We start from the raw sequence: 16,715 nt of genomic DNA, 5'->3' as shown, positions 1-16,715 counted from the left end.
AAATGTCCACAGTTTCTTCCCTCCACAGATGCAGTTCAACCATCTTACTTCTTCAGCAATTTTGATTGATTAAGTTCTGATTTGATGTTTAAACATTCAAGTTACATTGTAGATTGAAGAAAGTTAGTGAGTTTTGCCAGTTCCTAGAATAGTAATCTCATTACTTTAATTTCCCCTTCCTTGTTTCCCAATTCCTATTAATCTTATTCTTCTTAATGTCACCAACTCATTTTTTGTTACTTTTTGCTATTTTCACGCACAGTAGGGTAAATCACAGTATCCAAATGACATACCAATGCATCTTTGGAACATGTGAGTAAACAGGAGCACCCAGAGGAAACCCATGTAGTCACAGAAAGAACAATCAAAATCCGCACACTTACTTTTGAGGTTAGGTTTGAACCCAGATCCAGGAACAACAGCACTAACTGCTGCACTGCCATACTACCTACTGGAAGTAGTTAGATCACAAGAAAATTTGCAGTACAGTATTTGGTAATGTCAAATACTAGAGGACATAGATTTTAAGTGAGTGGTGGAAAGTTTAAATGTGATTTATGAGTTTTTTACACAGAAAGTTGTTGCCTGGAACATGCTGTCAAGGGAAGTAGTGGAATCATTTGCTCCTGCTTTTGTTTAACAACACCACTTTCAATGTCATTCATTCATTCATTCATTCATGATATACTTATCAACCCACCAGCAGATCAGGCTGAATCAGCAGCCTCAGTAGCAACTAAAGGTTTAAGCATTAGATTATTCCAGATTTAAATCCTTAGTGTATTTTATCACAATGCCATCACAAAATAATCCATACATTTTTAGTATGAACTGTGCCTGAATATAAATTTATCAGCATAATTTTGTTCATAATTGAAATTAATGTTCACACTGAAGTAGCATGGTGTTACATATATAATTCTAGTGAACTCCAGAAACTTATGTAGCTCTGTTTGACAGCTGAATTGCATTTGCAAATTATGTTATATTGAAAATACCATCTTGTTCAGTCAGAAACCAAATCTGCAACATTATGACTGAGTTTTATCCAATATTTTAAGGGTCATCTTCATGGTGAAAAGATGAAAGAAGCCAACCACAGAGCTGCATTAAAAATTTTTAATCAAGTGAATGCATCATTACTTCCACAAAATGTTTTAGACCTTCATGGCCTTCATGTGTCTGAAGCCCTGCAATATTTGGAGGAAGTGCTATTCCAGAAGATTAATGGTGGGTAACTGGTAATGTGTATGGTTAACTGTGGATCAACTTGATACGGCAGAAATAAAACTCTCCCTCTCTCATTTCCTCAGCTTATTTATTTCTGCCTTGTAGTACAAACCTTCAATGATCAATATGTGAGAGGGGAACAGGTACAGAGAATATTCAGAACTACAGTGGATTCCGGTTAATTGGGACACCATTTTGGCCCAATTAAATGGCTACTCCAATTAGCCAAAGTTTCATGGAAATAGTTAATAAGGTATAAAAAAGAGAAACTACTGTTTAACTGAGTAACAAATTATGTATTTAAATGACATGTAGAATAAATTAGAACACTACCAAATTTTCATTTTTATTGTAACACTCAAGATGATTGTTGATACCTTCAAGTGCTTCATGGTGCCTAACTTGTTGAAGTAGTGAAATCATTTCATTTTCACTCCCAGCCATATCTGGCATTTCCATGCCTGAATGCTTAAAACCACAGTGAGCAAAACAGTTCTGACCTGTCTCATTGTTTATTATTTGTCAACTATCCGTGACAAAAATCATTGCTTTTTGAATACAAATAAGCAACTGATACTATTTAAAAACTGTTCACTCTAAACACGGTGTAGGTGTAGCGACCACATGACGTGCACATGACTGACTCTAGTTAGAACATTTTCGGCAATAATCTCCTGCTCCAATTTAGTGGCATAGTGTCCCAAATAAATGGAATTCTAGCTTGATTTGTTTTTGTTCTTTAAGAGTTCCCCAAATAAGCAGCTGTCCTGATTAACCGATGGCCCAATTAACCAGAATCCACTCTATTTATTTTCCTAAGGGAATGTGGTGCCAAGTCTAATTTGTCAAGCCCAGAAGGTTTGATTTGTAGTTTATTTTAACAAAGCTCAGTTGGTTGATAACAGCAGAACAAAATTGTTTTTTCTGGTCACTAATGATTGGGTTACTAAACTGTATTGGCTCATAAAAATGTACAGGCCTAATAGTATAAAGAGCAACAACATCATAATGACTCTCCTAATTTCAGTTAACAAATTTCACGGCACCTGCTGGTGATAATAAACCTGACTCTGATTCTAATCCAAAGCATTTCATCTTAAGTTAATGAATTGTTGATGATTTAATGTAAAAGAAATGTAGCCTTTTTGTCAACCTCAAAATGTCATATCTAACAGCAATAATGTGTATTTGTGTACCTTTATGGTAGTGAAACATTCCAAAATGACTTAGTGAACGTGGTCAAAAAAATTGAGATTTAGGTACATAGAAGCTTATGCGATAGTTTATCGAAAGTTTGGTGAAAGAAGGGAAAGGGTGGGTGAGGGACAATATACCCCATAGGCTGGTTTCTATAGTTCATCAATCAAAATTGCTGAGTGTCAAAGGGGGCATGCTAAATTTATTTAGCTTTCTGAGCAAGAAAGGCACTGGTGAGCTTTTTAGCCATGGTGTCAGTTTGGTTGGACCAGACAAATTACTGAATTTGAAGCTTTCAAACCTCTCAACCTCAGCACCTTTGATGTAAACAGAAGCATGTGCACCAGCCCTCTACCCAAAGCCAGTGGCCAGCTCTTTTGTTTTGCTGACATTGAGAGAAAGGTTGCTGTCATGACACCATATAACTAGGTTTGCTGTTTCCTTGCTTCAGTCTGACTCATCGTTATTTGAGATGTGACTCACTGTGGTGGTAACATCTGCAAACCTGTAGATTGAGTCAGAGCAGAATCTGGCCTCACAGTCATGAGTGTACAGGGAGCAGGGTAGGGGGCTGACGAAACAGCCTTGTGGGTAGTGTTCCCTTTGTGTGCATGTGCAGACATCTTTTGCTATTAGCACAAAAAAGAATTTAAACTGTGCACAAAAGGTTGTCACCCTCTACCTTGTTGGCATGTTAAGCATATTTCACAATTGTACATAAATCACATTTCCTTTTCCATTTTCTGATATGCACGGTGTTGACAACATGCAGTTGGCAATGATTTGCAGATTTTAGAACTGGCTTATTTATATTGTTTTTATTTAAGAAGTTTTTCAGTGTGCACATGCTGTTGTCACTGGGCAAAAAACTGGTCACCAGTGTTGAGAATGATTCTGGCAGAGGTGTTGCTGCTTATCCCTTCAGTTTGCAGTCTGTTGATCAGGAAGTCAAGGATTCAGTTTCAGAGGGGGGTGTGGAGAACCAGGACTAGGAATTTGAAAATGAGTTTGCTCGGGTTTATAATATTGAAGGTGGAGATGAAGTCAATGAACAACAGTATAATATAATGTACACAAAATGCTGGAAGAACTCAGCAGGTCAGGCAGTCTCTATGGAAATGAATAAACAGTTGTTGTTTCGGGCCGAGACCCTTCTTCAGGGCTGGAAAGGAAGGAGAAAAATGCAGGGTAAATGAAGGTGGGGGAGAGGAAGGAAGCTAGCTGAAAGGTGATAGGTGAAGCCAGGTGGCTGCAAAAGGTAAAGGGCTGGAGAAGAAGGAATCTGATAGAGAGGAGAGTGGATTGTAGGAGAAAAGGGATGAGGAAGAGATCACCAAGCAGCAGTCTTGGTAGAGGTTAAGTGGAGTACAATTGTAGTAATACAACTTGGGCATAAATAACCACACAGTGATTGGATTAATTTGAATTTCTTTATTTTTGTATTTTCGTTATACTTTATAAGTTTGAGTAACAGTTGAAATCAAATAATTGTTATCTAGCTAAGAACCTACAGAATGAATTGCTTTCTTGGAACAATGCTTTAAATAATAGTCTATTAAAATTTTTATGTCATTGTTTGGACTTTTAAGTTCTAGTTAACTAAATGATTTGCTCTGAACATTATTTTTCTTTTCAGAATGCCAGCAAAAAGGTGGTAAAGCTTACCTTTCTGTCATTACTGGGAGAGGGCGTCACAGCCAGGGAGGTGTAGCACGTATTAAACCTGTTGTTATTGACTACCTCAAACGCCAGAATTTCAGGTACAGGATCTGTGCTAATACTTTTTTTAAAAAAAATTAACTTGACTATCAATTATTGTTTTAATTAATTCACTTATTTTTAATCTATCATGATGATAAGAATTAGGGGGCCCTATAGTCTGCTGAAATAGCAGATTTAAATCCAATCTGACTGGGACCAATTTGAACCTGATGTAAGCCCGAATATTTAGTGTTTTTTCATACCAGACACAAACATTGATGTATTACAATCTCAAACACACTGTTTGCCTGTTTGATGCTTCATAAACTGCAAAATATAATCATTCACATATTCTACCAATTTAAGTTCATTCTGCTGCCCATCACCTCAGCTTTCATTTGTCTGCAGGTGCTCAAAATAAATTGCATTTTAAATCCCTCATATTTAACTCTTCAGATTCCTCTGAGGCTTAATGTCAGTTTACCCTGGTAACACATTAAGACTTGTGCCCATTCTTACATTTTGGTCTTCAAAATCCAGGCGTTTATATATCTCAATTTCAGTTTTCTCAGCAAGTAATAACCTTGGCCTTTAAGGTTGGTTCCCCTTAATCCCATTTACCTTTGCAGATTCCCTTTCAAAAAAAAATAAGTCTTTATATCTTTACAACCAAAGATTTAAGTTGTCATTCTAATTTTTTTTTGGCTCAGTGTCTATTCTCCTGCATTTCCACCCGATGTGTGTTTTAGAGATTTGACAGCTGTCTCCTTGTTGTAAACTCTGAAAGTGCTTCAACAACATTGTTAATAATTTTGGCCTCAAAGAAAAATTGTTGATAAATCAGTGCAATCTCACATAAGGAATATATAGGTAACCGTATTGATTACGAAAGGAACTTTAAAGAAAATGATAATAAATTTGAGATATTTGTGTGAGTTTTGTATTATTGGTGTTTAATATTGCATAGGTGTTCATTTTTATTTAATCCTAATTGTGTAAATTTTCAGATGTTAAACCACTAAATAGACTTCAAATAATATATGCAACTGAGTGAAAAGGTGTACAGTTGGTAACTATTGACTTTTTAATTGCATGCTTGATTTATTTCAGGTTTACAGAGCCACAGCAAGGTGTTGTAAAAATCAAGTTGAAGTGAAGGATTTGACAAGAAGATTCCTTCCTTATTCTGACAGTATAACACTGTCTCACTTAGCCTGATAGCATTAGTGTACTATATCAAACATTTAAGGATATAGTAGTGTGTTTTTTTTTAAACAACATCACTCAGGGAGGTCATATAACTGAAGACAGAAGCTTTTAAAGTCAACATGCAGCCAAGTCTTTAAAATTCTTGCTTTCTTATTCTTAGGCATATCAGTTTAACTCCTACTGGATTTTCAAAAGTTGCTTTCATTTTCATGATCTCTATTTCGATTTGTGATGATTTGAAACGTTGGGATACAAGGACATAAGCTGCCTGTTCTGAAATACTTTGGGATTGTAAATTTACTCCATTGCATGTTGTAATTAAAAGTGATTTACATTAGAATGTAAGAAGTAAAGCGGGGGTAGGCATCTGGCCCTTTGAACCTGCTCTGCCATCCACGAAGCTGCCCAACTGCAAAGTTTGCTGATTTGGAGTAAAACCAAGTGGATCAAAAGTTTGAGAAATTGTGTGCAAATTCTAAGTATTTTTAAAGATTCATAAACTTAAGTTTTAATCTTTGTAAGATTTTAACAAAGAGTATGTTTGTAAATGTGACACTCAAGATTTAACTATAAATTCTTCACTCTGCTGATATGTTATTTATTGCTGTTATAAAGCAATAAAAATACATTTTTTGATTTAAAGTTTGACACTGTAATTGTTGAGGTGGGGGGTGGGTTAGGATTGGTGATAAAGTGTTCAGTCAAGTAATTTGCATTGGGCGGTGTGTTCTGTGTTACTTTCATCCTCAAACTAAAGTTCCAGTGCAGAAAAGAAAATGCTACTGGGACTGGCTCTACTTGGTTCAGCACTACCTATCTGAATTAATGTTGTAATTTTTACAAAAGACAGTACTTATGACAACCTTTCACTTTATCCATTAGAATTTTTAGCAGTTTAATTGAAGTTTGAATTTCAGTTGGCAAGTTTGCACAAGTCCTGATTTGTAATGACTAGTTAAGTTTGCATTTTGTTAAAGTGCACGTTTTGTACATTTATACCACAATGGCAATTTAAGGTCATAAAACTGCTCATAACTAGATTCAAACTATGCAATAAGGAAATGAGATTTACCCTGTTTATTTAAGTCTTACCAAACTTAGAAATATTATTTCCAGCCTATTTTTTCTGACAAAATATGTTATAACCATTTATAGCCTGATGCTCACCAGTTCAAATTGATTAGTCAAAGTTGTGTTATATACACAGTACATACATACACAGGTGCAGTAAAAAAAGCTTACATGAGCAGCATCACAGGTACATAGCATTAGTATATTATATTTGAATTGCACAACTAAATATCTTTAAATATAAAAAAATGACTTTTCCAGAGTTCCAAAATTCCAAAGTGGTGAGACTGAATGCTGGAATACTGATTTTAACATGATAATTTTAACAATTAAAATTTTCATATCAAGTTGTTTCTCTCCAAGACAGATATTATTGTCTATTTTTCAACCTGCATATTAAGTAGAAGGCATTTTTATACTTTGCATAGGAGTAACCTGCAAAAAATTCTCTCATATTTCAATGCTCTAGCTGATCTTTCTGTTGTCTAGTACGGATAGAACACATATAGGAATTTGAAGGCAGACCCAAATTCTATATTGCAGCACTTTAAAGTTGCAATATACCATTTCCTTAGGCAGCACTTTGGTTTCTAGGGTGATTTTTTTTTGTTTCAGTTCTGTGTTCTCAATATTGTTCCTTCATTTTGAAAGATCATGGACCAGTGGTTTGGATGAATCATTGAAGTGTTCATATTTACAGAGTGATTTTGACAACAGGACAGCACAGGAATAGGCCCTTTAGCCCAGGATGTCTGTGCCAATTTTAACTAATCCTATCAGCACATGGTGTATATCGCACCAATCTCTGTTCATTTGCTTACCTAAGTGGCTCTTAAATATTAATGTCATATCAGCTCCCACCACTTACTCTGTGTAAAACAAAAAAAGTCACCTTCTAAATCTTCTTCAAACTTACTCCCTCACACCTTAAAGCCGTGTTCTCTATTATTCAATACTTTCATTCTGGGGAAAAAATGACTTTCTTACCCTATCAGTAGAAAAGATTCAAGGAATATCTTTGAATCGTTTCTGCTGTTCTCCTGGTGGTCTCTTACCATGACAAAGTGGGGAATACTGTGTCTATTGTGAGTATGATGTCTTGCATTTGGATAAAGTGGCTTACTCTTTGGAATAACTATAGCCTTCATGCTGGGAATATTGGCTTAGAGGCTACTAGCATTGGTTTGCTTTTACTACAAATGAATTTAAAGGATCTTACAGTACTTCTCCAGTGCATTGATGTTCTGCTATAAGTGGTCCAATTCTGTGAAAGTCAGGGGTCACTGGTGCCCAGCAGACCATGAGCTTTGTACTGGTTTCAAGGTCTTGCTTTTCAAACATTATTTCTCTTAGAAGACCATGGTGCACTGATGGCAGTGGTATTTTCAGCAATTGCTACCATGGCGAGTGCCATGGTAACATAGCAGCTAGTATAATGCTATTACAGCTCTGCACATTGGAGTTTGGAATTCAGTTCTGATATCCTCTGTAAGGAGTCTGTATGGCCATCCCGTGGAATACGTGGGTTTCCTTCTACAGTCCAAAAATGTACCGGGTAGGTTAATTAGTCATTATAAAATGTCTCATGATTAGGTTATTGATAAATTGGGGTTGTCGGGGGTTGCTATGGCAGTGTCCCTCGAAGGGCATAAAGGGCCTAGACCACGCTCTATCTCTAAATAAATAAAATGATATTTAATAACTTGCATTCATTCACAGGTAGCTCCTGCGATACAAGAATTGGTGCACATTTTCCAAGGTCTCATTGTGAACTTTTATTGTAGAATGATGTTATACAGTGGGCTCTGGTTTGGTAGAGAGTCTTTGTTTTGCAAATGTTAAAGGCGAGACTTTATTCTGTTTAATGCTTCAGTTAATGAGTTGATGATAATTTGGAACTTCCACACGAGCAGCTTGATGGATAAAGCTGGTGTAAATTCAACTGTTTTCCACTTGCTAGTTACAATGAGATGCAACATTTTTGTATGAAAGATTGAGAGAAATGTTGGGTACTTACTTTGCATAGTATGATCTGAACAGTGGCACATCTTTCAAGTCTTCATCACATGTCTCATTCACGATGGCAAATTACTGCAGACAACAAAATTTGAAAATAATGCTTCATGCACTCTCTTAATAAGTGTTGAGGCCTATGTGAGATTAAAAGAAAATGGCCCATGATTGATGGTGCTTCATGCATTCCATTTGGAGTTGACATGCAGTAAGATCATGTCCATTGGGTGGAATCCAGGTAAGGGAGCAGCTCTTCAGGCACTGAGAGGAGGTAGTTGAAGGGCACCCTGTTGATGACTTTCCTTTTTGCAGACAGCCCTGCTGTAGCTACTGAAACCAGCTTTGTCTCACTTGAAATCAGTCATGATTACAGCATCTGTAAGGTCCACACTCATGTTTTCCACATCGCTGACATGGGAGATATTTTCCTCCCCCCCTCTTGCAGCTAAACTTTCAAAAATCAGCATTAGAAGATTGTCAGATTTGTACAGATAACAAATTTGAGTGCAAAAATCACATGCTATATTTTGGGCATTTAAAATGCATGATTCTTTGACAGTTGAATTAGATAGGATGTAAGGTGGTCAAGCAGATGGGTATTTAGGTAAAGAGTTGAAATCAGTACTGATTCATACTTGTAATATTAGCATGCAAAGAAGAAATCTTGTTTTCCAGGTTGTATGGAATACTGCATACCTGAATCTGTTTATTGTTATAGAATGTGTATGGGTATCACTGTACCATAGTGTTATATTACATCTCAGGTGCTGGAGTTTGGAGTTCAATTCCAGCATAGGAAATAGTTAATTACTACTATTCGTAAATCACTTTCTAGAGCTTAAGTGCAGAGACAAGAATATTGATTTTTTTTAAAAAGCCTTTATTTTTATTCATTCATTGTTTCACTTACTTTTGACCTGTAAGAAGAATTTTAAATTAAGTACTCACTTTCTGGAACACACTAGAAGAAACATATTACAAAGGAATTCTTTTTTAATGTTTGAGTGCCAAAGGGGGGTGGTGGGGGGGGGGTAAAGATTTAACTTTGGCAGTATTAGCCACCATTTATTGTCTTGTTGAGGAGCTTTTTTGAGTTATAAATTCTATTTCATTAAATGGCTGTTTTATTAATATAGAAACAAAAAAAAAGCAAGAAACATTTGAGCAACATCTGTGGAGAAGAATGTAGAATTATAGTATATTGTAACAAAAATTTATTTTTAAGATTGTCTATTTTAATTTTCTTTTAAAATGTTTTATAGTATTTGCTAGAATATGATGGAAGAATAATTTTACAAGTCTTATTACATTCTCTAAGAATAATTGTTTATAAACCTGCAGTTCCTTATTTATTCCAACTCAGTACTTTTTCACCCTTTCTCAATTGTCTATCTTTAAAAGATAAATAAGTAAAAATCAAGATACTTGTTAGCTTTGTAAGCTGTAAGGTACAGGATGAGGACAGGTACGTGGATGAGAGGTGTATGGAGGGATATGGTCCAGGTACAGGTCAGTGGGATTAGGCAGAAAAATAGTTCGGCACAGCCAGGAAGGGCCAAAAAGCCTGATTCTGTGCTGTAATGTTCTGTGGTTTTAAGATTTTCTCAGTATGACCTAGCTTCAAAATTTTAGTTTGCCATGTCTTCAGCTATCTAATAATATTTAGTATCAGTTCATTCTTATTTAACCAGAGATGACAACCTTACAAATCAGTGAAATTGAAGCAATGCTGCAATTACAAGCATTTGTGCATTGTGGAGATCAGCCACAAGGGAGCCATGGCTCTGGAATGGTGGTCTGCTTAGAAAACAGGCTTTTCAAACGAGTATAGATTAACTTCTCGTTAAAACCAGTTAAAGTGCATTAAGATACGCATTTGAGATTCCCTAGGCTCTAATAATGTAGGGCTTGCACTAGGATGAAATAATACTGCATCCAGTGGCAATTGATACTGTAGTAGTTTGGTTCAAACTCAAACAGCTTTAATATGTTCAAGAGTCAGATCAGAATCTCCACTGCAACTTATACTGCCCCATTACCTTGCTCAGGCTGCAGACAAATTTGGTTTAACAAAACTGGAATACCTTTTGTATCCTAAAATATAAAAATATAAAAAACAGTATTTTGTTGCATTTGAGATACACTGTCATATAAACAAATCAACGTGGTTGCTAATTTCAGAGGTTCAAATTTTGTCAATTAATCATTTGCAAGTTAAAAATATTGAGCAATATACTTTTGAAATAAAAATGTGCTGCTTGCCACTGAAAGGTTCATTATTAATTTTCTTGAATTTAAAAACTGCATTTTTCCTAACCAGATGCACATATTACCATCTTTAGACTATATTCACCTTTCGTATCTGCTGCATGGACCAAAATATTCAGTATTTATACATTTATCTGTTTTTCAAAGAGATGTAACAAAATACTGGAAGTTTGTAAATTCTTTGTAAAATGTTTTTATAATTTTAATGGTTTGAAATCTGAAATTTTGTACATTACTATCAAATGTGCTTTATTTTTCCAGAGTGTTATATTTTAAAAGATGTTTTCAAATAAAAGCTGTTGCATTTAATATTTGAGTTTTTAATACGATATTAAGCACTTGTAGACAATACCAATTATTTAACAACTGCTATAAATGCTGCTCAATATTCTATAAAAAGTTAATTTACACTTTTTCTCAATAAAACTAATTTAATTTCACGAATCTATACAACTCAGGAATGCTCTCACCTTGTCACCACATTTGAAAAATTCTGATGATAATGCTGTCAATGGATTATTAATATTGAAATCCATTATCATTTGATTCTTAACCTAAAGCACTGAACCTGGCAGTTGGATAAGCCATGTAACATAAAAATAAATGCTACAATTAAAAAAAAGAGAAACTAGGGAATAATAAACATCTGTTAAAATCATTCTGGATTGTGGTAGCAAGATACTGAAAATCGTGATTAAGCAGAATCGATTTAATTTATGAGATGCTAATCATATTTGTTTAAGTGCCTTTTTGAAAATGTAATGTGCAGAATGGATAAAGAAGAACCAGTGGATGTCATGTATCTGAATTTCCTATAACCACTTTAGTACCAACAGAAGATTACTGACCCGAAACTTTAAATTTGTCCTTTCACAAATGCTGCCTGACCTAAGTGTTTCATTTTCTATCTTTATTTTTAATTCAAGAATCAGCAGTTTTCTGCCCTTTTGTTCGCAGAATGTGGATGTTGCGGGTATCATTTTCTAGTATTAACATTACTGTCCATCCAGAATTGTCCAGATGTGAGGAAGCAGTTAAAAGTCAGCAACATCAGTGAGCCTTGGTTTAGGTCAGACTGTAAGAAGGCAGATTTCTTTCTGTGAATGACATCTCATGAACCGAAAAATGTTTTTATTGCCACTCTGATTATTTCACAGTTAACATTCGCGAGACAAGCTGATTCATCCAGTACCTTTCTTGATTTGCTTGTTGTTGCAAGAGATGTGGCATGCAAATAGTGGATGGATCTCCAATCAGGTTGTAGTTGCCTCAGCCAATCACACACCCACAATGCTGGTCCTCCTGTTTTTGCCACATACAAGGTCAATGTGGCTTGATGGTTGTTGTATTTCACTGTTATGAATGTCACCCCACAGGAGGTAACTTTTTTCCAGCAGAAGTTCTCAGCTGGATATCTACAGGCTTCAGCTTACTATAAGACCATAAGCTATAGGAGCAGAATTAGGCCATTTGGCCCATCGAGTCTGCTCCACCTTTTCTTCATGGCTGATCCATTTTACCTCTCAGCCCCAATCTCCTGCCTTCTCCCCGTATCCTTTCATGCTCTGAATAATCATGAGTCTATCAACTGTTGCCTTAAATATATCCAATAACATGGCCACAACTACCTGTCCACAGATTCACCACTTTCTGGCTAAAGGAATTCCTCCTCATCTCCTTTCTAAAAGGATGCCCCTCTATTTTGAGGCTGTGTCCTCTGGTCCTAGACTCCCCACCACAGGAAACATCCTATCCACATACACTTTATCGAGGCCTTTCACCATTCGATAGGTTTCAATAAGGTCACCCTTCATTCTTCTGAATTCCAGTGAGTAGAGGCTTAGAGCCATCAAACGCTCCTTACATGACAAGCCTTTCAATCCCGGAATCATTTTTGCAAACCTCCTTTGAACCCTCCCCGGTTAGCACATTCTATCATAGATAAGGGCCCCAAAACTGCTCACAATTGATCCAAGTGAGACCTCACCAGTGCTTTATAAAGCCTCAACATTACATCCTTGCTTTTATATTCTAGTCTCTCAAAATGAATGCAAACATTCATTTACCTTTCTCACCCTTGACTCAACCCTGCAAATTAACCTTTAGGGAATCCTTCACGAGAACTCCCAAGTCCCTTTGCAACTTGGATTCTTGAATTTTCACCCCGTTTAGAAAATAGTCTATGCTTTTATTTCTTCTAGCAAAGTGCATGACCATTCACTTTCCAACACTGGTTTCCATCTGCCACCTCTTTGCCCATTCTCGTAATTTGTTTAAGTTCTTTTGTAGCTTCTCTCCTTCCTCAAAACTACCTGCCCCCCCTGTCTTTGTATCTTCCGCTAACTTGGCTACAAGACATCAATTCCGCTATCCAAATCATTGACATATGACATAAAAAGAAGCGGTCCCAACACAGACCCCTGTGGAACATCACTAGTCACCAGCTGCCAAACAGAAAAGGTCCCCTTTATTCCCACTCTTTGCCTCCTACCAATCAGCCAATACTCTATCCATACTAGCATCTTTCCTGTAATACCATGGGCTCTTAACTTGTTAAGCAGCCTCTTGTGTGGCACCTTGTCAAAGACCTTCTGAAAATCTAAGTACACAACATCCACCAATTCTACTTTGTCTATTCTGCTTCTTATTCTTCAAAAATTACAACAGATTTGTTAAGGAAACACTGCTAACTATGATCTATTTTATTATGTTCCTCCAAGTACTCTGAAACCACATCCTTAACAATCAACTCCAACATCTTCCCAACCATTGAGATCAGTCTAACTGGCTTGTAATTTCCTTTCTTTTGCCTCTCTCCCTTCTTGAAGCGTGGGGTGACATTTGCAATTTTCCATTCTTGCAGAACCATGCCAGGTTCAATTGATTCTTGAAAGATTAATAATGCCTCCACAATCTTTTCAGTCACCTCCTTCAGTACCCTGGGGTGTACACCATCTGGCCCAGGTGACTTGTCTACCTTCAGACCTTTCGGCTTCCCAACTTCACACTCTTCTGTCTCCTGGCACTCTTGAACTTCCTGAATACTGCCAGTGCCTTCCACAGTGAACTCTGATGCAAAATACTTATTTAGTCCCCCATTACTATCCCTTCAGCATAATTTTCCAGTAGTCCAATATCTACTCTCTTGTCACAGTACAACTGAGCCAACATGAACCCAGCAGGATTTCAGAATTTGGTCAGAGGTTTGCTCGATTTGGAGCTGCAGGAGGCCAAGAGGCTGAATTCCAGGTGGGCCAGGTAGGCTTTATTCAACCTTTAACTGCTTTGAATTCATCCTGACCTACTGACTGGGGTCGAGAAATCAGAAGCCCTGTCCTGTCGGTCGATGAACCGGAACGAGAGGAGCAGCCTACCACAATTTTGCCCCAGGTCAGGGCAGTAGCGCCAGTTTGTTTGGGGAATCAACGCTCTTATTCACAAAGCCTAAGTGCAAGGGGAGATTCCTAGGAATGGCCCTCCGGGTAGCCTCTCCCAAGTTCTGTCCGGTCCCAGATACTCCAATGGGGACATTCGTTGAGAATGACCGCACACCCAGGCATTGCCAGGACCCGCGAGTTTACCAAGTGGAGGTATTGGTGGCCCGGAATGACAAAAGAGGTTTGGCAGTACATGTAGGCATGCAAGATGTGCACTTGTAACAGGGAATCACATACCTAGCATCAAGGGCTCCTCCATCCTCTACGAAGAGACTTTGGGCACACATCTCCATGGACTTCATCGTGGGTCTCCCACCATCCAAGGGAAAACTGGTCATCATGGTGGTTGTTGATTGGTTTTCAAAAGTTCATTGCATCAGAGAAACTACCCTCTGCGGCAGAGACAGCTGAGATTGTCCTGGACCAGGTCTTCAGGGTCCGTGGATTCCTGGTGGACATTGTCTTGGGTCATGGTCCACAATTCACATCACATTTCTGGAGGGCGTTCTGCAAACTGATAGGGGCAACACCGTGCCTTTCCTCTGGGTTCTACCTGCAGTCCAACAGCGAGATGGAGTGGACCAACCAGGTTTTAAAATGTACCCTAAGGTGCTTGGCTTCAGAAAGAGCTGTTGAGTGGTGTGACCATTTGCTGTTGGGCAGACATCGCCCACAACACCTTACAACGCTCAACACATGGGATGTCATCATTCAAATGCCAGCTTGGTTATCCTCCACCTCTCTTTCTGGGACAAGAGGCCAAGGTTGGGGTCCCTGCAGCCAAAGATCTCATTCAACACTGCAAGCCAAGATGGATTAGGGCAAGAGAGATTTTACTGGACCCTATCTGGAAAGTGGAGGCTGAGGTGAACCAAAAGAGGTCAGGGACCTGCTTTACAACCTGGGCAACAGATCTGGCTGTCCACTCATGATATGCCTCTTTGAGTGGAAACTAGAAAAGTTGGCACCCAAGTTTATTGGATGCTTTGAAATCCTGAGAAAAGTAAACCCAGTGGCTCCCCAAGACCCTAAAGATCAATTCCACCTTCCATATCTCTAAATTAAAGCCTGTCTGCACCAGTCCCTTTGCCCCTCCATCATCAGCTCCATCGCCACCCAGGTTTATCGAGGGGGAACAGGTCTTCACGGTGAGAAGACTTCTGGACTCCCGTACTGTTCAAGGGGTTCAGCAATACCTCGTGAACAGGGAAGGATTCGGATCTGAGGAGAGGTGCTGGGTGCTCGAGAAAGAGATCTTGGATACAGCCCTCATCCATGATTACCATCACCGCCTCTCCCTGTAGCCAGGGCCATCAGGAGTCAGGAGGGGGGTCCTGTTATGAGACGCCCAATTGTGCCAGCTTCTGAGATATAGGTGATCAAACTCCCTGGAGTATGGAATGCTGGTAAGGCCCCTTTAAAGGTTCAGGATGGTCCCACCAATTGGTGATCATGATTTAGGCAGCAAGAATTGGGTAATTATGGAACATCTGAACTGTGGTTTGGTGCCTAATCGTAAACCTACTCGTGATATCATCTAGTGTTTGTTTTGAGCTCAGATCCAGTGTTTTATATATATATATGAAGAAACTTTAGGTATCTTCTTTAATATTATTGGTTAGCTTACCTTCGTGTTCCATCTTTTTCTTCTTTATGACTTTATCATCTGCCTTATGTTGGTTTCTAAAATCTTTCCAATCCTCTAACTTCCCACTAATATTTGCTTTATTAAATGCCCTCTCTTTGGCTTTTATGTTGGCTTTGACTTCTCTTGTCAGCCACAGTTATGTCATTCTGCCTTTAAAGTACTTCTTCCTCTTTGGGATGTACCTATCCTGAACCTTCTGAATTGCTCTCAGAAATTCCAGTCATTACTGCTCTGCCATCATCCCTGCTAATTTTCCTTTCCAATCAAATTTGGTCAACTCTTCTCTCATGCCTCTGTAATTCCCTTTACTCCACTCTAGTACTGATGCAGCTGACTTCATTTTCTCCTTCTCAAATTGCCAGGTGAATTCGATCATATATGATTATTTACTCCTAAGGGTTCCTTTACCTTAAGATCCCTAATCAATTCCGGTTCATTGCACAACACCCAATCCAGAATAGCTGTTCCCTAGTGACCTCCATCACAAGCTGCCCTAAAAATCCATCTCATAGACATTCTACAGTTTCCCCTCTTGGGACCCAGCATCAACCTGATTTTTTCAATCTACCTGAATATAGACATCCCCCATAACATTGCCCTTTTGACATGCATTTTCTCTCTCTCATTGTAATTTGCAGGCCTCATCTGCACTACTGTTTTGAAGTCTGTATATAACTCTCATCAGGGTCTTTTTATCTCTGCCGTTCCTTAGCTCTACCCAGAGCGATTCAACAACTTCCGATCCTATGTCACGTTTTTCTAATGATTTGATTTGATTTTTTACCAACAGAGCCATGCCACCCCCTCTGCCTACCTTCCTGCCCTTTTGATACATTGTGTTTTGTTGGATGTTAAACTCCCAGCTATAATCTTCTTTCAGCCGTGATTCAGTGATGCCCACAATGTCATACATGCCAATCTGTAACTACAAGTTTAATTAC

At 38.0% G+C, this 16,715-nt stretch overlaps 1 protein-coding gene across 2 annotated transcripts in view; it reads left to right on the top strand.

Annotated features, from left to right (window-relative positions):
* The window catches only part of n4bp2 (NEDD4 binding protein 2), a 68,357-nt gene extending 58,925 nt beyond the window's left edge, over window positions 1-9,432 (top strand). For both annotated transcript variants that reach the window (XM_073064804.1, XM_073064805.1), the window contains exons 14-16: window positions 1,062-1,230; window positions 4,064-4,187; window positions 5,239-9,432. In XM_073064804.1, the coding sequence (XP_072920905.1) occupies window positions 1,062-1,230; window positions 4,064-4,187; window positions 5,239-5,284 (339 nt within the window). In that variant the 3' untranslated portion in view covers window positions 5,285-9,432. The remainder of the gene's footprint in view (window positions 1-1,061; window positions 1,231-4,063; window positions 4,188-5,238) is intronic.
* Window positions 9,433-16,715: the final 7,283 nt, after the last annotated feature.

Source organism: Hemitrygon akajei, chromosome 13, assembly GCF_048418815.1.
Source record: "Hemitrygon akajei chromosome 13, sHemAka1.3, whole genome shotgun sequence".
Lineage (NCBI taxonomy): Eukaryota > Metazoa > Chordata > Chondrichthyes > Myliobatiformes > Dasyatidae > Hemitrygon > Hemitrygon akajei.
Note: the sequence above shows the minus strand (reverse complement) of the source record. Positions and strands in the feature narration are given on the sequence as shown.